This window comes from Dromiciops gliroides, chromosome 1, assembly GCF_019393635.1.
Source record: "Dromiciops gliroides isolate mDroGli1 chromosome 1, mDroGli1.pri, whole genome shotgun sequence".
In the NCBI taxonomy this organism is placed as follows: Eukaryota; Metazoa; Chordata; class Mammalia; order Microbiotheria; family Microbiotheriidae; genus Dromiciops; species Dromiciops gliroides.
Genome location: NC_057861.1, coordinates 427,678,561 through 427,702,461, shown reverse-complemented (window position 1 = coordinate 427,702,461; position 23,901 = coordinate 427,678,561). Strand labels below are relative to the sequence as shown.

At 40.5% G+C, this 23,901-nt stretch overlaps 1 protein-coding gene across 2 annotated transcripts in view; it reads right to left on the bottom strand.

The window, feature by feature from the left end:
- SERINC5 (serine incorporator 5) overlaps nucleotides 1–23,901 on the bottom strand; it is a 113,283-nt gene that overhangs the window by 13,397 nt on the left and 75,985 nt on the right. For both annotated transcript variants that reach the window (XM_043979838.1, XM_043979839.1), the window contains exons 6-8: nucleotides 16,549–16,760; nucleotides 11,343–11,438; nucleotides 8,342–8,465 (exon numbers count right to left, since the gene is read on the bottom strand). In XM_043979838.1, coding sequence (XP_043835773.1) covers nucleotides 8,342–8,465; nucleotides 11,343–11,438; nucleotides 16,549–16,760 — 432 coding nt within the window. The remainder of the gene's footprint in view (nucleotides 1–8,341; nucleotides 8,466–11,342; nucleotides 11,439–16,548; nucleotides 16,761–23,901) is intronic.

Below are 23,901 nucleotides of genomic sequence, written 5' to 3'. Positions count from 1 at the left end.
ATGACTGTCTTGAGAGGCAGTGGGCTCCCTTTTGTTGGAATTCTGTAACAGGAGGTCTGACAACCACTTGGCAGAGATGTTGTAAAGGGGAGTTTGGGGTTGGCCTTAAGACTTCCAAGAGCACTTTTAACTCTATGAAGTTTAATCCCCAAGAGGCCTGTCCAAAAATGATATGGACGTGTTGGCTAGAGTCTATTATGTCTCTATAGTATTGTTGTGTCTACAACCTGTTATTAGTGGTTCCTTCAGAAGAGCTCATTTGTGATGAAAAGGTTGCCAGAATCACTACCCAAAAAGAGAAGTGTGTGTGAGTGAAAAAGGTGAAAAGGGGAAGTAGAAAAAAATTAAAAATAAGAAAAGGGGAGTAGAAAAGGAGGGAGGGGAAAAAGGAGGGAGGGAGGAGAGGCGAGAAAGGGAAAGATAGAAGGGAAGGAAGAAAGAAAGGAAGGAGGGAAGGAGGGGGAGGAGAGATTGCAATTAATAAATTTATTTAAGTATAGAGGTTTATGGCTATAGGATCAGGTGAGCCAGGAGGTGAGATTCACCAAGAACAGAAATATTAACAAACATATATACCAACAATTGCTGTTGAGTCATTTCAGTCATGTCTGGCTCTTTGTGATACCGTTTGGGGTTTTCTTTGGGAAGATACTGGAATGGTTTCTTGTCATCATTTTGTCAATTAGTTACATTCAACTCTTCATGACATTTTCTTGGCAAAGTTACTAGAATGGTTTGCCATTTCCTTCTCCGGCTCATTTTACAGATGCAGACACTGAGGCAAATAGGGTTAAGCGACTTGCCCAGGGTCACACAGAGCCAGTAAGTGTCTGATGCCAGATTTGAAACTCAGGAAGAGAAGCCTTTCTGACTCCAGGACAGGTACTCTATCCACTGTGCCACCCAGCTACCTCACAAAAACAACTACTTATAATTTTTTTTTTTGGTGGGGCAATGAGGGTTAAGCGACTTGCCCAGGGTCACAAAGCTAGTACGTGTCAAATGTCTCAGGCCGGATTTGAACTCAGGTCCTCCAGAATCCAGGGACGGTGCTTTATCCACTGTGCCGCCTGGCTGCTTCAACTACTTATATTTAGATAGAAGTTTGAGGTTTGCAAAGGACTTTCCTTTTAGTAATCCTGTGGGGCAGGATGCATATTAAGTGCTATCTCTCTCTTATAGTTGAGGGAAACTAGGCTCAGAAAGGGGGTAATTTGTCAATGGTCACACTACTAAGTATCTGAGGCATGATTAGAATCTAGAATTAGAATCTTCTGACTGCAAGGTCATAGATCTGGAGCTTAGGGAATCATCTAATGCAGACTGTTCATTTTACAAACAAGGAAATGAGGCCCCACAGTGACTTGTCCAAGGTCACTTTGGTAAGTAAAAGATTCAGGAGCTGAAGTCAGGTCTTTCTAACTTCAAATTCAGCCTCCCCTTCCACACCAGGCCACTCTGCCTCCTATAATCTCTGCTGCTGCCTACTTCCTCCCTTCTAATGACACTCCACTCCAAACACATCACACACCACCCCCACCCCCACTCCAACCTCCCACTCTCACCCCCAGCCTCCTTTTTCTACAGCTGATTTTCCACTTCAAGCACCAGGAAATACGATCTGGAATTTTGGCATAAGGCCAAATACGGACTCATGCACAGACACCAATTTGAAATCAATGATGACACGGTCTCCAAGGTAGCAGCAGGACGGCAAAGGACCATTTCCCTTAAACCTAGTTAAAGCACTAACAGTTAAAAAGCATTTCATGTCACTCCTTGTTTTCTAATTGTAAAAGAGTGTGTGTGTGTGTGTGTGTGTGTGTGCGCGCGCACGCGCGCACGCACACGTGCACATACTTGCTTAATCACAGAAGTCATCCAAGTGGGTCCACCTTCCTGTCTCTACTTCAAACCATCATAGAGTAATAGCCATCAGTGTTTCCATATGAGGTAGTGGTTGTTGTCTGTCCTTCATTCCCCAAGAGGACCATGACTTGCACCCGAATCTCTATGAAGCAGACACTGCATGAAGTTGGAGGTAGAGGGCCAGCAGCTGGTTGGCTGTAGTGGTCCCTCAGCATTTATGACAACATATAGGTAGGAGGCTGTCATAAAGCAGTATATTCTCAGTGACCTGGGGGTGAAGGGCAGGGGAGGGAGGGGCGGGGGGCGGCACTTAAATTAGGAACAAGGAAGGTCTAGAACAGAGGTTCCTAACCTCTTTTTTTTGGCCGTAAATCCCTGTGGCAGTCTACTGAAGCTTACGTCCTGCTTCTCACAATTATACAAAAAGTAAAATACACAGGATCACCCTGCTCCCCAAAGCCAATTACACTGAAATACAGTTATCAAAATGGCAAAAAATGAAACCAAAAAACACAGGCTCTTGAACTCCAGGCCAAGAACCCCTGATCTAGAAGAATCCTCTAGAAAAGGTTAAAGAGGAAGTTGAGAATCTCTGGTCAGTGTCTTTTCTGTATCACATCTGGATCAAATGATGGCAGGGAACAGAGCAAGACCATATTGGATAGAGTGACAGATGAGACTTTGAGAAGCCCCCAAGCTGTGTATTATTAGTCAGTCAGTCAATAAACATTTATTAAGTTCCTACTGAATGCCAGGCAACACACTAAACACTAAGAATATAAATACAAACAAAACCAGAGGTTACAATCTAAAATAGAGGGGGGAAGAGACAACACACAATATCATCACCATCGTCATCCTGTCCACACAAAACGGGCCACTATGCACCTCTTATTTTCAAGTCATATGAGCAAGAGGAATGGAGAACATTTCTGTAATGTGGACTAAGAGTGTCATCAAAGAACAAGGTGCCGGAATAAAATTCCTGCATGCCAGAGATTTCTCAATTTCTAGTTCAAACCCATAGTGTGTAGAAGAATACAGCGGACAGGGGAGAAGAAATGGGTGCCCCGAAGAAGAGGCAGTGTGGACAGGCTGGAAACTAGGAGCTAGAAGTTTCTTTGATATCACCACTTAAGAAATAAAGCAGAAAGATTTCTCTTACCCAAGAGCAAACTGTACATTGGTCTACCAGTAGACAATACTATTTATTTGGGGGGGGGGGCTGGGTAATTGGGGTTAAGTGACTTGCCCAGGGTCACACAGCTAGTAAGTGTCTGAGGCCGGATTTGAATTCAGGTCCTCCTGAATCCAGGACCCATGCTCTATCCACTGCACCACCTAGCTGACCCCTATTTGCTATTTTTTTAACAGAAATTTCAATGTCAGGATTCAAAAGATATGAATCCAAAATATAACTTTCCTTTCAAAAATACAACCTTTTACAAGCACTCCACGGAAGGAGGGATAGCTTCCTCTCCCTCCAGCCTTCCAAAAAGGCATTGAGCTTCCGGGGTTTTCTATTAAGGGTTCTAAATCTGGCAGAAATAATTTTCAAACATCAGAGTTTAACAGACCCCCTCTTCCCTCATCTCCCACCTTCCACTTATTACTAAAAAATTCTTTATCACCTAGGGTGGGAAAGAAGGGAAAGTGAAAATAAATTCTATAGCAATCATAATTGAAGGCCTCCCCAAGCAGACTGATTTCTCTCTCTCCCTCTGGACCTGCCTTACTGTACCCTATCTCCAACGTCCCATTCCAAACCTAAATTCCAACCCATCCTTTCCTTCCACAAACTTGAAGAACTATTTGCTTAGCAAAGTTTCTGTAGTAAATCTATGAAGATCTGCATGAGGTTGCTATTACCCTAACCATTAATCACTCACTACCCTGACAAGTTGCTTCTCTCTCTTGCCAAGATAACTCCCCAACTTCCAACAAGTGAAATGCTCATGGGAAATGTTAGCCTTTCACAGAGGAAAATCTTCCTTCTTAGAGAAGTAGTTTACCACAATGGAGAGAACACTGGATTTTAAGTCAGGAAGTCCCATATTCAAATCTTATCTTCAGGGCTACTTCCTAGCTGGGTGATTCTGAGCAAGTCACTTACCCTCTGCTCATCTAGAAAATATTCCTTAGTTTATCTATAAAATGAGGATGATGGGTTTGAGGGACCACAAGGTTCCTCTCAGCTCTAAACCCATGATCCTTATAATTTCCACATTATATTAGCAACTGCTACATGTAACTTCTTCTCCTTCCTCTCTCTCTCAGTTACAAACTTGTAGCTTTTACAAATTTAGTGTTAGTACTTCAGCACCTGCTGTTGGCAACCAGATAGGTCTCCATGTACCAGGTGGCAGCATGAAAAATTGACATCTTTTGGGAAGACCACACTAGATCTTCCAGTGCCCCACTCTAGTGGTTCTAAATTCTGGAAGGGACAAAAATGGTCACTAAGTAAATGTCAGAGTCAGCCACTGAGCAATTTTTTTTAAACCTATAAAAAGAAAATCTGTAGCTTTTTAAAAGGGAGAAAAATTGGGGGCAGCTAGTGGTGGTGCAGTGAATAAAGCACTGGCCCTGGATTCAGGAGGACCTGAGTTCAAATCCAGCCTCAGACACTTGACAACTTACTACCTGTGTGACCTTGGGCAAGTCACTTAACCCCAATTGCCCCACCAAAAAACCAAACAAACAAACAAAAAAAGGGAGAAAAATCCAAGCTGCTTAACATTACAACAACCACAAGGTAAATTCAATATTTAATTCAAATCAATAAACATTTATTAAGTGAGTACTATTCACCAGGTACTCTGCTAAAATGATGGGGGATACAAAAGAAGAAGGAGACAAGATTACTGCCCTCAAGGAGTTTAGAGTCTAATGGGGGGAGACAAAAAGCAAATATTTTAAAAAGCAAGCTATATACAGAATAAGTAGGAATAATTAACAGAGAGAAAGCATTGGGATAAACATGGGGTGGGGAAGACTTCCTGTAGGAGGCAGGAGTTTAGTGGGACTTAAAGACAGGAAGGGCAGCTAGGTGGCACAGTGGATAGAGCATCGGCCAGGAGTCAGGATACTTGAGTTCAAATCCAGGCCTAGGACACTTACACTAGCTTGTGTGACCCTGGGCAAATCACTTAACCCCAATTGCCTCACTAAAAAAAAAAGAAAAGAAAAGAAAAGAAAAAAAGAAAGCCAGGGAGGTCAGTAGTCAGAGTGGAGGACAGAGACCATTACAGAAATGAAGGACAGCCAGAGAGAATGTCCAGAGCAGAGAGCTAAGTGTCATTTTTTCATGGAAACAACCAGGAGACCAGTGTCACTGGATTGAAGAGTACGTTTTGGGGGGACTGGACCAGAAGGCTCTGGAGGAGAGAGTGAGGCATAATAACTTAAATCCAATTCACGACATCACCCTCCCGATGTCATGGTCCTCTTCAAGAACAAAGGACAGCCAACCAACTTATTTTGGGAATAGACTGGAAAGGTAGAAGGAGGTTAGGTTACAAAGGGTTTTGAATGCCAAACAGAACATTTGGTATCTGTATCTGATTAACAAGCATGGGTGATTCTGCACTGAACAGACTCAATCTTTTTTTCATTTATATTCAATTAAGTTGACCTCTCCCTATAGAACCTCTTTTTTTTTTTTAAAGTGAGGCCATTGGGGTTAAGTGACCTTGCCCAAGGTCACAGCTAGTAAGTGTTAAGTGTCTGAGGTCGGATTTGAACTCAGGTACTCCTGACTCCAGGGCTGGTGCTCTATCCGCTGCACCACCTAGCTGCCCCTGCCCCGTAGAACTTCAATGCACAAGGATCCTGCCTTTACTTTCTCCAAACCCTTTGAAATCTGGTCTCCTAAAAATATAAATTGTTAAGTCACATTATATTTAGCTTTCCTCTTGTTTTTTTATCACAATTATAGGAGGGAGGGCGTCACTTCTCCCAAGAGTCCCATTTTTCCATCCCAGCAACCTAGTCCTATTAGTGGTAAATCAGATTCGGTACAGATTTCCCCTGCTACTTCCTCCACCTTTTGTAGAATGAAATTACAGATTCATAGGAACACAGATCCAGAGCCAGAAGGGACCTCAGAAGCCCTCTTATACAACTCCATTTTAAAGATCAGGAAACAGAGGTCCATGAAGGTTGAGGGACTTATCCCAAGTGTAACACAAGGCAGTGAGCAGAAGAGTAGAGAGATTAGAATCACATCAAATCACTGCTGCCTCTTTACTGTTGGATAATCGGGGTCTCCCACCACTACTATATTGTGCCAATTCTGTAGCAGACTGAGAAAAAAAAAATGCTCCTGTTCCTGATTCCACTGTTCTTCACCCAAACACTTTTGTGTGTGTGTTTGTTGGGGGGGTGTGGGCCTGGCGCAAGGCGGCAATGATGGGTTAAGTGACTTGCCCAGGGTCACACAGCTAGTAAGTGTCAAGTGTCTGAGGCTGGATTTAAACTCAGGTCTTCCTGAATCCAGGGCTGGTGTTTTTATCCACTGTGCCACCTAGCTGCCCCACCCAAACACTTTCTATTCTGCTCGCCTCCTACTCAGGGTCCTGGACCTCCTCACAGGAGTGAACAACACTAACCAAACCCTCCTTTCTTCACTAATCACTTGTGGGCTATCTTTCTTCTTTTGGATAAGGCCTTTCATTTATCCAGAGACACTTCAAAGCCACCACCACCATCAACATAACAACTCACCTTTGTATTGTACTTTGAGGTTTACAAAGCCCTTTATATGATCCTTACAACAATGCTATGAGGTAGGTGCTCTTATTCCCATTTTACAGATCAGAAACTGAGACTGGGGGAGGTTAAGGGACTCGCCCTGAGTCACACAGCTTGTAAGTGTTCTGAGGCAGGATTTGAACTTGGGTCTCCCAGACTCCAGGGCCGTCTATAAAGCCTGAGTTCCATCACTCAGCAGTTCCCATGAGCCTTTGCCTCCTTATATTAATAAGGCCTCTAGTTCTACTTGCCTGCTAGCTAATCTTTGGGCATCTATGTACAGGCACTGGAGACCAAGGGCTTTATTTAGTACTGACTCCTTTCCTGGGAGGTGTCTCTAGTGAATCACCAGCGATTCTTCCCATGCTAAAGCGTTCCTCACTTTCTGAGCATGCTCTCTTATCCTGCAGCAGCATAAGCCCTGCCCCTCTCTCTGGGTAAAAGTTAGCTTCACACAGGCCTGTGGGCTCACAGTTGGGTCTTGTAGTCCTTTATCTCTGATAGGAGCCATCATTCTTGCTCATTATCCTCTTCCTTCCTCCTTCCTTTTTTTGGGCTAGGTGGCACAGTGGACAGAGTGCTAGGCATGGAGACAGGAAGACTCAGGTCTGAATCCTGTTTGAGACACTCTTTTCCTCATCCGTAAAATGAGGGTAATAATACACCTACTTCTCAGGGTTGTTGTGAGGATCAAATGAGATAACCTGTAAAAAGCACTTGCTCAGCCTTAAAGTACAAATAAATGTTAGCTATTATTATAGTGATTAGCGTCCAACTGGATAACTCAGTCACTAGGTAGTTTATAGATGTACGTCTTCCCCGATCTGTCATATATAGACTCAAGTTTAGAACTGCCTTAATGATAACTTGCGTAAGTCATGGTAAGCCCTAATGACATCTTGATATTAATGAATATGGACGCATACTATAATAATGTGGAAAGTGGGCTGGATTTAGAATTCACGATCCCAGGTTAAAAATCTATTGTAGCCCCAGATAACTGCCTTCTGGACTATTTCAGGAATGCAAGACACCCCAGTATATGAATGAACTTGAATGAACATTAAACTTGTTCACTAGCACTACAGTAGGTTTTGTTTGTTTTGGTGAAGCATTTGGGGTTAAGTGACTTGCCCAGGGTCACACAGCTAGTAAGTGTCAAGTGTCTGAGGCTGGATTTGAACTCGGGTCCTCCTGACTCCAGGGCTGGTGCTCTATCTACTGTGCCACCTAGCTGCCCCCCCTACAGTAGGTTTTAGAAACTGCCAAGTCTACTGGAGTGCTGATGCATCATGGTTTTTTGTACTAAAGAAGAGAAATTTTCCCATCTTTTCTGGGCAGCTTACAGCATGATTGGCATGGTGCAGACTCTTCTATCATCTCTATCAACAGCAGAAGGAATGTTTTTGGATCATACACATACTTCTCTTCTCCTACTCCCCAACTCAACGCACATGGTACTTCAAATGGAGTCAACTGGGAGTCCTTGACCTTAGGTGTTAGCCAATGAAAGTAAACAACAATTTTCCCCTCTTTGATTAACCTCGTGGGTGAATCAGAAGCCCAAAGAAGAAACTGTCTACCCCTAATATTCCCTTTTAATTTCTAGCACCCACCAACCAAACTATCACTTGCTTCCTTCATGACCCTACAACACCCGATCCAAACGTCCCCGCTGGAGTCCTCAAGCCTGCCCACATGTCCAAGTACAGGTACTTACCAAGAATATAAGATGCACGCAAACAGGATCGTGGTACCCAGACCTGTGACCAGATTTTCATCATAGAGTTCCTGGCCAAAGTTAGGTGAACAAATGGTTATGTTCTTCTGGTTCTTATCCAAAACTTTAAAGAAAAAAAACAGGGTAACCACAGTCAGTGAGCAGCAACCTGCTATCAACTCACAGAAGATGATAATGTTCAGGAAAAACCCAACCTGGCTTCTGAGAGTCCCTTGGACAGAAATGAGATCAAATATTTTAAAAGAAATTAATCCAGACTATTCACCATAAGGTCAAATCCTGAAACTGAAGCTTAAGTATTTTGGCCACATAATGAGAAGACAGGACTCATCGGGAAAGACTGATGTTGGGAAAGATTGGAGACAAGAGGAAAAGGGAATGGCAGAGGATGAGAGACAGAGACAGAGACAGAGAGACAGAGACAGAGAGATACGGAAGCAACAAACATGAGCTTGAACAGACCTTGGGCGATAGGAGAGGACAGAAGGGCCTGGCGTGTTATGGTCAACAGGATCACAAAAAGTCAGATGTGACCAAACAACAAAAACCCAGCTTTTGTCTTCCCTCAGAACCCCAAAGTATGAACAGAGGGAGTAGCTTTGTTCTACCAAGCCAAACACTGTATAGGCTAGACTTAGGAGTATTTCTCTAGAGAAAGAGATGTCAACTCTACCCTCCTTCCTTACTTGGGGTACACCAAGAAGAACAGGTATGCAAAGGATCTCTACCCCAATTGGAACAAGTTATTTGCACTCCATTGTGGCTGAGGGCTATCCTAAAGACAAGCTGAAGTGATCATGAGTCCTACAGTTCCAAAAGTCAACAGGCGGGGCAGCTAGGTGTCGCAGTGGATAGAGCACAGCCTGGAGTCAGGAGGACCTGAGTTCGGGTCCAGCCTCAGACACTTAACAGTTACTAGCTGTGTGACCCTGGGCAAGTCACTTAACCCCAATTGCCTCACAAAAAAAAAAAAAACAACAACAACAACACAAACAAAAAACAAAAAAAAAAAAGTCAACATGCCTCCTGTCTCATCTCTTCTAAAGAATATGAGAAAACCCCCACACTTTCCATGAGCTCCGTATATTAGATAATTATACTAGAATAGCTTGCGTGTCATCTTATAGGCCCATTTCTCTATAAATACTCTATAAAGCAGGCTCTTTATTTCATTTTGTTACTTAGTAAGGAGCAGGATACTTAAAAGAAATAATTTAAGGTAAGCCCTTAAAAAAAAAAGCCAACTTATCTGAAAAACTATATTATCTACTTTACTCATAACTTCTTTAATATTAACAATGCCCATGGCCCCACGTAAACACTAATTCTGAATACAAGCTCTGACCACATATAATTTACTCAGATCTGAAATACTCTAGAAACTATTTCACAAACATGCAAATTCTAAATATCTGAAGTTGCACTGCAATTATTAGCGATTCCACTTTAAAAATAGCTATGCACAAAGTGAAGTGTGTTGGTGTGTGTTGGTTTTCAGCCCAATGGAAAAAATGCTTTTTAAATAGCACCGATCTTAGCCACAAATAGGCAATTTTCTGTCTAAGTAGAGCCATTTGAAATTTAAAAATAAATGTGCCCCCAGTGCTGGTGCAGCACTTCAAACATTTTACCATAACCATATAGAGCAATAATCAAAACCTCAGGTTTGTGGAAAGAGATGAAAGAAAATTAGCTTAAAGCTAAGCATCCAGGGTTGTTCTTATTTTTTTAAAACTTACAATTAAGGAGCAGCTAGGTGGCCCATGTGGAATAAAGCACTGGCCCTGGATTCAGGAGGACCTGAGTTCAAATCTGGTCTCAGACACTTGACACTTCCTAGCTGTGTGACCCTGGGCAAGTCACTTAACCCTCACTGCCCCATCAAAACAAAACAAAATAGTCTCTTAGATAAATGTATGTTTGGCAAGTGAATCTGGCCTACTGATTGATGGTGGTTCCTTTCATTTTGAATGTTGAAAACTACCCTTATATGTTACCAGAAAAAAAAAATAAATGTTTGTTGCTAAAACAAAAAACTTACAGTTCTAGACAATATATTTGTCTAATTTATGTACAACTCAGTAGCTCTGCTTTTATGCTATGAGGATAGCTTTGATAAAGATGAATAACTACTTTACCTAAAATGAAAAGTGAATGGTTTGAAAAGTTCAGAGCAGGGGCAGCTAGGTGGCACAGTGGATAGAGCACTGGCCCTGGAGTCAGGAAGAACTGAGTTCAATTTTGGCCTCAGACACTTAACACTTACTAGCTGTATGACCTAGGCAAGTCACTTAACCCCAAATGCTTCACCAAAAAAAAAACAAAAACAAAAACAAAAAAAATAAAATAAAATAAAAAGGAAAAAAAAGTTCAGAGCAGGGGAAAGACTTAGAACTTTGTTTGCAAGTTTCAATCTCTGTTCACAGAAAGATTTCTGTTGTTGTTTAATCTATTAGCCATGTCTGACTCCTTGTGACTCTATTTGGGGTTTTCTTGGCAAATATTCTGGAGTGGCTTCCCATTTCCTTCTCTAGCTCATTTTACAGATGAGGAAATAGAGAAAGACGGGGTTAAGTGACTTCCTCAGGGTCACACAATTAGGAAGCGTCTGAGGTCAAACTTGAACTCAGGTCTTCCTAGTTGTCCTTTCTAATGCTCTTACTTTTTGTAACTTTTGGCAAAGTCAGCCACTTAGAAGTAATAGTGAAAATAGTTCCCATTAAAAGAGGTCTCCAAATGGATATCAGAACAGCCAACAAATAGCTGGCAGACTTCCAGCTACTTTTGCTTCAGAACGGCAAAAGGGAAAACAAGTAGTTGTCATTTATGTATTGACAATTGAGAATTTCATTAGGTTAAAAGACCTCTAAGTAACAACTCATTTGAATTTTTATGTTTTCAAACCACTTATAAATACGAAAGAAAAGTCCATCCCCCACAAATCACACAAACACATGTAATTAGTCAAAGCATCACTTACTTGTCTCCACAGGTTTGCTGGAGAGAGCCGAGAAGGTGAGATATGTGACGTAACAGCTAATGAGGCCTGACTGCAGTAACCCAGAGTAAGGCCGCCCTGAAAATGGAAAAACAGGTCCAGAGTCAGAGAATCCTCAGAAGCCAAAAGAGGCTCCAAACCCTTTTATTTTATATAAACTGAGGCCCAAATAAGTGACTTGTTCACGGTCCCAAACTTAGGGCCAGGATTCCAACCCAGGGTCTCTGACTCCAAATTCAAATGCTTTATGATGATACTGTACTGTTATAAAATTGGTACAAACATCAGGAAACGCGTTTTTTTTCTATTGGGACACACTTCTGATTTGGGTCTTACAGGCTCTCACAAAGCCCCTGATTCTGAAATTAGAGGCCTTCCCATAGTTTGAGAGGAATTAAGGGAAAAGGAAACTTACACTCTTACACAAAAGGGTACTTTCTGCTACTATCTAGAATTTTCAAAATTAACCTCAATAATTTTTGTAATCTTCTCTCATATGTGTGTGGTGTGTGTGTATGTGTGAATACACACACATTATACAAAAATTTTTAAAATGGGAATTGTGTAAATGGAAAGCAGGGACTATATTCTAAGTTCATACTGCTAAGAGTTTTTTTTGTGACTACCTCATGATAGTGATGCTGAAATATAACAGCCCCCCCAGGGGCAACTGAAACCTAATCTGATTCCTAAGCACATTATAAGAAAGTGTCGCTCCAATTACTGTCTAGAGATCCCAGGTGGCTCAATGGGGTAAAACATCTTGGGAGCAAAGCATTACAAACTCTATTGCACAGCTATATGCACATCAGCCGTCCTGGGGAGGGAGGACAGGAAATCCTGTTTCGCAGTTTTCTGATGAAGAAATCAAAGCTATCCTATTGCCATATGAAAAAAGCTCTAAATCACTACTGATTAGAGAAATGCAAATTAAAACAATTCTGACGGTACCATCTCATACCTATCAGATTGGCTAATATGACAAAAGAAAAATAATAAATGCTGGAGAAGCCTGTGAAAAAATTGGAACACTAATGCATTGTTGGTGGAGTCGGTGAAACTGATCCAATTTTTTTTTATTTTTTTATTTATTATTATTTCTTTTCCCCAAAGAGATCATAAAAAAGGGGAAAGGACCCACATGTACAAAACCATTTCTTGCTGCCCTTTTTGTAGGTGGACAGAATTGGAAATTATGGGGATGCCCATCAATTGGGGAATGGCTGAACAAAGTTGTGGTAATGAATGTAAGGAATACTATTGTGCTTGTAAGAAATGATGAGAGGCTGATTCAGAGAGAAACCAGGAAAGACTAACATGAACTGATGCTGAGTGAGATGAGCAGAACCAGGAGAACACTACTAGTATCAACAACATTGTGTGCTGATCAACTGTCATAGACTTAACTCTTCTCAGCAATACAATGGTCCAAGATAGTTCCAAAAGACTCATGATGGAAAATGCTCTCCAAATCCAGAAAAAAAAAGAACTATGGAATCTAGATGCAGATTGAACCATACTATTTCTATTTTTGTTTTTCTTTTTTGAGAATCTTTTATGATTCTTCTTTCACAGCATAACTAATGCAGAAATATGTTTAATGTGATTATAAATATATAACCTATATCAGATCGCTTGCTGTCTTGGGGAGGGAGGAGAGAGGGAGAAAAATTTGAAACTAGAAATCTTATAAAAACAAATTTTGAAAACTATCACTATATGTAACTGGAAAATAATAAAATGCTTTTATGAGAAAAAAAAAGACATCTCTGTTTCTTCATCTGTAAAAGGACAAAGGCACTAATGCTTGATGGAGTACAGAACTTGTGCCAATTAAGGAAGAAATCTATTGGGACCCAAGCCCCAAGAATGAAAGGTGTCCCTGGCTCCTAAGATGCCGGATTTAAAATCAACAGTCTGATTCAGCTACAATTTAGTCATTAGCTCCTACATAGGAACATTAAATTTGTTTCATGACTGGTCACTTTTGTGGTGATTTTATGGATTTATGATGATACTGACAAGGGGCTCTCGAATTAAGCATCATGCTAATGAGTCATTAAAACCAAAATGAAAAATGCATTGCCTGTGGTGTAAATCATGAATAAACCTCATCCAGCCTCTTCTTAGACAAAGTCATCGGGACTTAGTGCCTCCACTGAATATGTTAAACCTGAAGTTCTTAACCTATTTTTTGCAAGGACTGCACTTGGAGCCTGGTGAAGCCTTATCGACCTCTTCTCACCAATGATTATGTTTTTAAAATTCATGACAGAAGAAAATGCTAAATTTAGTAAGAGATTACTGAAACAGTATTTTTTTCCCCATTGTGAGAAAATAAGTATTAATAATGGATTTCTTCCAGCTGACGGTTTCTCACACCATCCAAGTTCAGAATCCCTGAAATTTATCATGGACAACGAGTATATGAAACCCCAGATCAAGAACTCCTAAATGTTCAAACAATGGTTGTAATAGATAAGGTCCCTAAGCTGATGCAAAGTGAAATGTACTGTATACAAAATAACAGCAATATTGTGAGATGATCTGCTGTGAATGACTTGGTTATTTTCAGCAATGCAATGTTTCAAGACAACTCTGAAGGTCTTGGGAAAAATGCAGTCCATCTATGGAGAGAGAACTATTTGTATCTGAATACAGATTGAAGCATAATTTTTTTGTTAGTGCCTTTATCTGAAGTTTTGTTTTTATCTGTTTTCTTTCACAACCTGGCTAATTTGGAAATGTTTTGCATGACTGCTCATGTATAGCTTATATTGAATTGCTTGAGTTCTGAGGTGGGGAGCAGGAAAGATAATTTGGAACACAAAGTTTTTAAAAAATTGATGTCAAAAAAAAAGCTTAAAAAATTGATGTCAAAATTTATAGTTTATGTGTAATTTGGGAAAATAAAATTCTAAAAATGAAAAAAAAAACAGATAAGGTTCCTTTGTGATGCAGACATTGGGGGATAACACTAACATATGCCTTAATTAGAGGCCAAAGTTTCATATCACACAGTGATGGGGAGAAGAATGGGAAGAGGATATATCACCTCGTGTACATTTTAATTTGCTTAACAAGCTGAAATCACAATACTCCTTGTTCAAGAATGAAGAGGCTTAGGAAAAACACTCTCACTTAAAAAAATGGATTTTAAATCCAAACTTCCCTAAAGCCCCCCAGACCTTGTAGATTAGTTAATAAATCAATCCTAAAGCATTAAACCTCTAAGGCGCTCAAGGGCAAAAGTTTATTAACCTGACAACACTCTCCAACTTCTTGAAAACTCCAGCTGTTAAAAACAAGACAGGTATGGGGGAGCATGATGACAAGGTCATATCCTTTTTTTCTTTACCCCAAAAATAAAAGTGCTGGCTTAGATCATCAAAAATGTGGGGAGATGGGCAGCTAGGTGGCGCAGTGGATAGAGCACTGGCCCTGGAGTTAGGAGGACCTGAGTTCAAATCCAGCCTCAGACACTTAACACTTACTAGCTGTGTGACCCAACTGCCTCACTAAAAAAAAAAACAAAAACACCTAACAAAAAAAAATGTGGGGAGAGAGCTCTAACGTGAATTTAAAACATCTCCTAATACATACTTCTGAAAAAAGGAACAAAAATGCTGTCAGCTTCCTATGGCAGAAGCTACCAGGACCACATGGCTATAGTTGAGTAGAGTATGTGTTCACATGGACATTCATCAGGAAAAACTCACACAAGCCTTTCCAGATCTCTGCCCCCCTCCAAATTCCTTGAAGACAAGGACCTGTATGTGTCTTTGTATACCCAAGCCCACAATATGGGAGGTGCTTAATAGAATCTGGTTGAATTGAACCTTATGGTATTTCAACTTTCAACGCACTTTGACACCCTACTAATCTTAAATCTCAAAGGCAGGTAAGAAGAATGTGTCATTAGTCCCTTTTATAAGGTGGAAAAAAAATGACACAAGTTAAGTGACTCTACCTAAAGGCACACAATCAGGTTTAACCTACTGAAGTTTCACTTCCCTTGGAACTGAGTGTTTCATAAATTCTCTTACTGACTTGAGCAACCCTAATCTTAGTCTTTTGAGTTCTGGAACTATAAAATACTACTGTATATAGTACATGGCATGCTATATACTATATATAATATGCCCACATACCCATATCATATAATATGTAATTTGTGTGTACATATATGTATGTGTGTGCATATATAGTTATAACACACATACACATGCTAGCTACTCTCTACATGTGTACACCTATACACATATACAATTACATATGATATGAGTATGTGTTGTACAATATATAAATAAAATAAACTACATATACTATAAATTTTCCCCCTAATTGTGGCCTGTATGGACAAAGGGCTAACGCTACTATCTAGATACTAGTATATTTAGACGTGGTTCATTCCCCATTGCACAAGTACTTCTGAAAAGCTGTGTCTGAGACAAAGGCAAACTAGTTGGATGGTCCCAAATGTAAATATTTATAATTCCTAAGCTATTCATGAGAACTCTAAGAACCCAGAGGACGAGACCCTGAAAGAGCTAAACTTGCAGTTGGCCCCTGCCTAAAAGGAGAGGCTAAGCTAGGGGCAATAGGACCTCTCTAAGACCTCCTCTGCCTTATATTACCCCTCCAATCCTACTGCCACATTTCATTCATTACCTTCTAGGAACCTGCTATCCAAGTGCTGAGGCTGGCAATACAGCCAGGTATAGAGTATTCCCCAGTCTACCCAGGTCCCCCATACTGATAAAGTAGTAATCCCCATATAAAGGATGTGGGTTTTGAGTGATGTGACCAATCCTGGAGCCCACCTACAGGCTCCTGGGTCAGTGATGATGGGAAGTAGGGAATCCACTGAGGTTTACCAATATCATCTCATATGAACTCATGACAACCCTAAGAAGTGAAGTTCAAATCTGGTCTCAGACACTTGACACTTATAGCTGCTGGTGACCCTGGGCAAGTCACTTAATCCCTCACCACCCCGCCCAAAAAAAAAAAAAAAAAAAAAAAAAAAAAGAACTGTTTAGCAAAGGTAAGAAAAACTGTACAGAGATAAAGTTAATCTGTGGTTGTCTAGGTCAGTAATCTGAGCATGATACCTCTATTCTAGGGCTTTCAAAACAATGAAGCAGAGGGAGGGGAAGGAAGAAAGAGTCTTAAACACCATGCTTACGATTTTGAACACACGGCAAGATGGCTACCAGGGAAATAAGTACGCAGAGGCCTCCATTGACACCAAGGAAAATTTTGTTCTGCAAGCATTCTTCCTCCCGGGTGTAAAACAAAGCCATCAAAAGCAGACCCCCGACGGCAATCGTGTACATGAGGAGGGTCACCAGGGCAAGAAAGGCATACCACATTTTATTATGAAGTGTGCCTGCAGTCCTATTTCCAAGAAGGGAAGAGAAGAGAGAGGAAGATTAGTCAGAGGATCATTTGTTTTATAATACACTCTTGGAGTAATAAATCCCTTGTATTCAGCCCCCAGGATGATGTAACTGAGTTGTAGTACAAAAGGCACACACTGGCTTTCTGAAATGAATGCGCCCCGGAACAATGTCAGATGGCTGGGAAATGTATGACCTACTGGGTTTAAGGAACTTATAAATGCCCAGTGGAAAATGCTTTGGCCTTCTACTTCTGACCAGGTCTAAGAGTTTGGGATCCCTCCCTCCCCGCACTGTCTTAAATGGATGCTTGTATTCGGAACTCTAGGCATCTTCATGAAGGCCTGAAAGGACAATGGCGTGATTACATGATACAGTAGGATGAGTTCTTAAGCACTTAAAGCACTTCTTCTCCAAGGCTCTGTTCAAAGTTTTCCTTATTACATGAGTACCTTAGTAGTTTGATTAGGTCTTACCATAGCATTTGCCCTACTCAAGAAGCTTCAGTGGCTAGCTCCCTAGTGCCTCTAGGATAAATAATAGCTAATATTTATTCATTCATTCATTCATTCATTCATTCATTCATTCATTCATTTATTTATTTATTTATGGGTGAGGCTATTGGGGTTAAATGACCTGCCCAGGGTCATACAGCTAGTGTTAAGTGTCTGAGGCCGGATTTGAACTCAGGTCCTCCTGACTCCAAGGCCGGTGCTCTATCCACTGCACCACCTAGCTGCCCCCTAATATTTATTTATTTAGTGCCTACTGTGTGCCAGGACACTGTGTTAAGAGCTTTACAATTATTATCTCACTTGATCCTCACAACAACCCTGGGAGGTGAGTGTTATTATTATACCCATTTTACAAATGAGGAAACTGAGGCAAGCACAGGTTAAGTGATTTGCCCAGGGTCAACAGCTAAGTAACTATCTAAAGCCAGATTTGAACTTGGGTCTTCCTGACTCCAGGCCCAGCTCTCTGTGCACTGTACTACCAATTACCTAAAAACAAAGTTCTCTTGCCTTTTAAAGCCCTTCACAATCTAGCTCCACTTTATCTTCCATATAGAGTACACATCACTCCCCTTTACAGCCTCTGCTGTTCTTTTCACATCTCCTTTCTCTAGGCTTTCGCACACATTATCCCCCTTACCTCAAATGTCCTCCTCATTTCTGCCTCCAGGAATTCATGAACTTCCTTCAGGAGGCAAGGCCTTCTCCTGATTCCCCTACTTGTTAGGACCTGCTCCTTCTAATTACTTTGCATAGATTTTCTATTTATTTATCTGTACAGATATCACTTTTCCCCACTAGAAGAGCAAGATCCGTTATATTTTTGGTACTTTGCACAGCACCTGGCAAAAGTAGGCACTTAATAAAGGCTAGCTGAACCAAACAGATTCCAGAATTGCCTCAGCAGCTCTGTTGGATACCATCTCTCCCTTAGGGGAGTTATGCTATGCTTTCTGTACCTTACTACTCACTATAAGGTATGGGAGGAGAACTCTAATGATAATGATGAAGACAAAGGTAGGCCCGAAAAAATTAGGAGAGGAGGCAAGTAGGAGGATTTTACATAGGGAAACCAAGGAGAGGTCAACACCATGTCAAAAAAAAAAAAAGGACAGAGTTTAAGTATGGTTTCCCAATAAAAATATTGATGAGGGGTAGGGGGAGAACCTTGTATATAAAAAAAAAATCTTAATATTGGTGAGAGAGAGAAGGGAAAAAGACACAATTACAAACCTTCAGAAGCTCTTCAAAAAAAGAGAAACAAAAGGAAGAAAAATATTTCATGAATCATTGTCATCTGACTTTCAGAATTAGGTTGCTTTTTGCAACCTTGTTCTCAAGAAATACAGCTCCCCTCCCAAAAAAAAGAGAAGAATTTCCTTACTATTTTCAGAAAATTGGAAAGCATTCAAGAAAACCCACAATAAAAAGTTACTGTAAGCAAAGATATATGAAAACGGGAAAGGATCAGATGATAATCATTCTGTGGCAATGACAGTACAGTAATGATTCAAACTACTGACCACAAAATTATCCCCAATTAAAAGATGAAAAAAGAAAGTAGGAAAAAAACTGAGAATGATAGAAGCATTTAAGTGTTTACTATGTTCCAGGCACTAGAATTAAGCCACTTTACAAAATGTCTATCTCAATTCCTCCAAAAAACCCCTGTGAGAGGTAAGTGTAGTGTTTGATTATTCTCCAAAGTGGTCTTCTATGATACTTGAGGTGAATCTTTACCTAAAAGAACCCCTGAGTTAAAGAAAATGTGCGCTGTGTAGGGATCGCTGAAAACATAGGACAAATTACAAAGACAATCCAGCCCAGTCTCTTCTTCCTACTCAATCTTATGTATGAAGAGGATATATTTAAGATATATGACCTAATTCAATCAGCCATCAGATCGGCTATATCGTCCCCACCTGGAGACTATGTATTCTTCATCCACTTTGTTTTCCAAATGGATGGATTCACATTCGTGTGGAATTCACAAAGCTTGGGAGGCCTATTCTGGGGCTTGTTGGTATAATATGCAAATAGGGAGAAACAATTTAGGAGAGCACTATATCTCTGCAATTTGTACCTTCATTTGATTCAACATATTGCTGAAAATAAGGTTACCTTTTGTGGTCATACATGTCCTGGAGTCTCATATGTATGCATGGAAGACAGCAGAGGAGATGGTACCATGCTTGCATTCTGTTCTGTCAGTAAATATATTTAGAGCTGAGTGGGGATCTCCTGGAAGTAACTTAGTCTGGACTCAGTGTACAGAGGGGAATATTGAGGCACACAGAGGCCCAGGTGACTGCCTAACAAACCCTCTAATATCCCTCCAGGTAATCTTCTTTCTACTACACCAAGCTACCAAATAAAAAAAAAAACAAGAAATCACTAAAAAGAATGACCACAATGAGAGCTTTTTATATTTCAAAATTTCTAGGTATGTGACCCATGAGATCGGAATTTGCTATTTTTAAATATAGTTAACCTCATGCCATTCATGAAGAGTCAAAATTTGATAAATAAGAAAATGGGCTAATGATTGCCATTGCCTTGTTGATTGCTTTGGGGAGCAGGGAGGTTGGAGGGGGAGGGAAGAAGTGCCAAGAGAATGAGTTTTTTCCTTCTTTTAGAATATTCTCTCTGAGATATGGCAAAGACACATACACATGCAAAAAAAGATCCCTGGTGCTCTTAGAATTATGGTGCCCATACTGCTATCTTCCTTTGTATCCATTTGGTCAGGTCCAGATGCTAGTCTTAATTTCATCTTTTTAAAAGTCATTGGGGCAGCTAGGTGGCGCAGTAGATAGAGCACCGGTCCTAGAGTCAGGAGTACCTGAGTTCAAATCCGGCCTCAGACACTTAACACTTACTAGCTGTGTGACCCTGGGCAAGTCACTTAACCCCAATTGCCTCACTTAAAAAAAAAAAGTCATGGCGGGGGGGGGGGGGGAGCTAAGTGGAACAGTGGATAAAGCACCAGCCCCGGATTCAGGAGGACCTGAGTTCAAATCTGGCCTCAGACACTTGACACTTACTAGCTGTGTGATCCTGGGCAAGTTACTTAACCCTTATTGGGCACCCCCCCAAAAGTCATGTCCATTTCCACACACAGCATTTTTAAATGGAAAGGTAAAAGGGTGCAAATATAGTCATTTCACTATCATTATAATGAAAACAGATCACTATGAAATTGTGATTAAAATGCTGATCTATCTGGAGCCCTTCCCAGTTTCATCTGTGAATGTCTTTGTGATATGACTCAACTGAATCTCATGCCAAGTTATCATCTCGTGCTGTTTTATGAGGTAACACATCTCCATCTTCCATCATCCTCTAAGATGTTTTTGCAAATGAAGCTATAAACTCCAACATTGCACTTGGTAAGGAGATTCAGTGTTGGCTTGACTGAGGCTTCTGGGTTCTTTTGACTCCTTTTGCAAGGGTGACAGAGTCAATGGCTGCTGCTTCTATTCATCATTCAGAGTTGAAAACACAAACTGGTTGGACTGGAGCTACTCTAATTACTCACCATTTTATCACCACCCCTTCTTCTAATTTGATCTTTACTTTGACTCTTATAACCATAGGATAAAACTCAGTGGACAAAGAGAGCTGATTATAAAAAAATACTTTTAACTTTCATTAATTAAATCAATCAACTAATTTAATTAATTATTTTTTAGAGATTTAAGGACGTAGAAGGCAGATAGTCAAATCTGCAGATGACATGAAACCATAAAGGAGATCGAACGTACTGCATGACATGCAGACTAACCAAATTTCAATACAGTAAAAAGTGAGTATCAATACAGATGTGGTTTGGTTCCACCAGGAGTGTATGAAATCATTCACTGGTCACCAGGCAATGATCATACACTCAGAGAGTATCAAGCAACATTAATGAGTACTGCCTAATCTTTGTCCCCATCTCCCACCATCACTGGAGAAGAAGAGTCATGGACTGAGTGGCAATCTAGATTTGTCCTTTTTTTATCAGGTACCACATAACTCATAAAAAAAAAAAGTCAGTTGGCAGTTAACCTTGTGGTGATAAGTTTCCACAGAGCTTAGCTCATTAGGTCTTTAAATAACTGCCAACTTGTATGTCACTAGGATTATATTCATAAGATGAAGACTTTCTATTTAGAGCTGGAAGGGACCTTAGAGGTCATGGAATCCAACAACTTCATTTTATGGACGAGGAAACAGAGGGACTTGCCCAGGGTCACCCAGCTAGTATGTCCGAGAGGATTTGAATTCAGGTTCTCTAGTGTTCTTGAAGCCTGAGTTGGTAGAACACAGCAAGAGATCTCAGAGACCATCTAGTATAATCCCCTCAGTTTACAGACGTCACAACACAGGTAGTGCCAGAAGAGGAATTTGAAGAAATGAAATTTGAACCCAGGTCCTCCAAGTCCAGAAGCAGTGATCTTTCCTCTGTTCGCTGCTTGTAATTTACTGATGTACCTTTCAAGAACTCGGGGGTCACCTCCCTTCATTTAAGTAGGATTGGGGGGAGGGGCGGGAAGAGAATGTTTCCAAACTTAAAAAATGACAAACAACCAAAAGAACTTCTGAATATTTTCAAGCAGCTTTCCCCCCACCCACACCTACCCCTAGATCAAAGTGACATTTCCTGAAAGAGTAAATTCTTTTTGAGTTTTTCCCTATTAAAAACTAAGATGGGGGACAGCTAGGTGGCACAGTAGATAAAGCACCAGCCCTGGATTCAGGAGGACCTGAATTCAAATCCGACCTCAGACACTTGACACTTACTAGCTGAGTGACCCTGGGCAAGTCACTTAACCCTCATTGCCCTGCCCCCCCCAAAAAAACTAAGATGATGATGATGATAAGAAAGGAAAGAGAATATGCATTTATAGAACTACTAAGAGCCAGGCACTGAGCTAACCACCATTTACAAACATTATCTCACTTGATTCACACACAACCCTCAGAGTAAGTGCTATTATTTATTATTATCCCCATTTTACAGTTGAGGAAACTGAGGCAAAGAAGTTAAATTACTTGCCCAGGGTCATATAGCTAGAAAGTGTTTAAGGCCGGATATATAAAAACTCAAGTCTTGCTGATTCTATGCCCAGCCCAGTGGTCTCAGCTCACAAGCAGGTAGGAAAAAAAAAAAAATTTGAACACCAAATATCTCAGACACCTTCCAGGATAGCATCCTTTCTAGATCTATGAGTTGCACTTTGCTTCCCTGCTCTGCTACAAACAGGCATGTCCTGGGGAGAGGGCCAGGAAAGGGGCTGGTTGCTGAAGCAGACAGCTACCAAACTGCAGCAAGCTAAAACTAGGCATATAAACTGCTGGCTGAGCTCTAGTCATTGAGAAGGACTGGGAAAACCAGTTAGGGAGTACTTGGATCTTAACTGAAAATCCAGAAGACTGTTCCTCATTAGGGGGAAAAAATCTTCATGCTCTCTAAATTCCTAGTTTTAAAAATGTCTACACACCACTGTGTTTATTCAGGATCTTCTTCTCAAAATCACTTTTTAAAAGTGTTGAAGGAAAGAAATTAAACCCATTTTCTGCAGCATGAGCCTTTTGATTAAAGGGGGGGAAAAACCCTAGTAAATTGGATCATTATGGGTGACATTATTACTGGTCCAGGTAGTTAATTCTTTATTTTAAAAACAGAAGTATAAACTTTTTTTTTTTTTTGGGTGAAGCAATTGGGGTTAAGTGACTTGCCCATGGTCACACAGCTATTAAGTGTTAAGTGTCTAAGGCTGGATTTGAACTCAGGTTCTCCTGAATCCAGGGCCGGTGCTCTATCCACTGTGCCACCTAGCTGCCCCAGTATAAACTTTTTTTTTCCAGCATAAACTTTTAATAAATGCTAACAAAGTATTTTCATTGAAATATCGTTGGCAAGGTAGGAAGGATACAAGTGGCACTTACTTTGTAGGTTTAAAACTGCTTATGTGATGATTTCTAAAAAGTTTTAAAGCAACCAAACCATTTTCAGAAGTGCCAGCCAATAAAACAGCATGAATATTACAGGCCCAGAAAAAAATGGCTTCAGAAGTAATCAAAACATTACAGAGCCAAAAAACCAAGAGGCAGTCCCAAGAGCAACTATTTTGATAGTATAGGCAAACAAATGATGCTTTCCCAAGGACACTAAGATTTTACTGTTAAGTTCCCTCTTTGAAATATGTACCTAATTTCTGGAGGGAAAAAAAAGCATAAAAAAAAATGAATGAGGTCTTATGAAAAATTTATAACAAATGTACATAAAGGATCACAGAACTGGAAAGGACTCCAAGTGAAGTCTAACTCCTTCATTTTATATAGATGAAGATACAAAGGCCCAAAAAGTGTTAACTATCTTTGATGAAGGTCATACATATAGTTAAGAGGCATAAGCCTGGATTTGAACTCTTTCTACTTACCATACTGCCACTTGTTTATGGAAAGCGCCAAACATGATACAGGATGTCCAAGACAAAAATGGGAAGATTAAACCCCAAAATGAAATCACATGAAATGATTTTGCCAGAGAGTTGGACTCAGCAATAGGAATAAGCAAAAAGGAAGGAAGTGGTAAACAGTATGGTTGAAAAATTCAATATTACAAATAGACTTGTG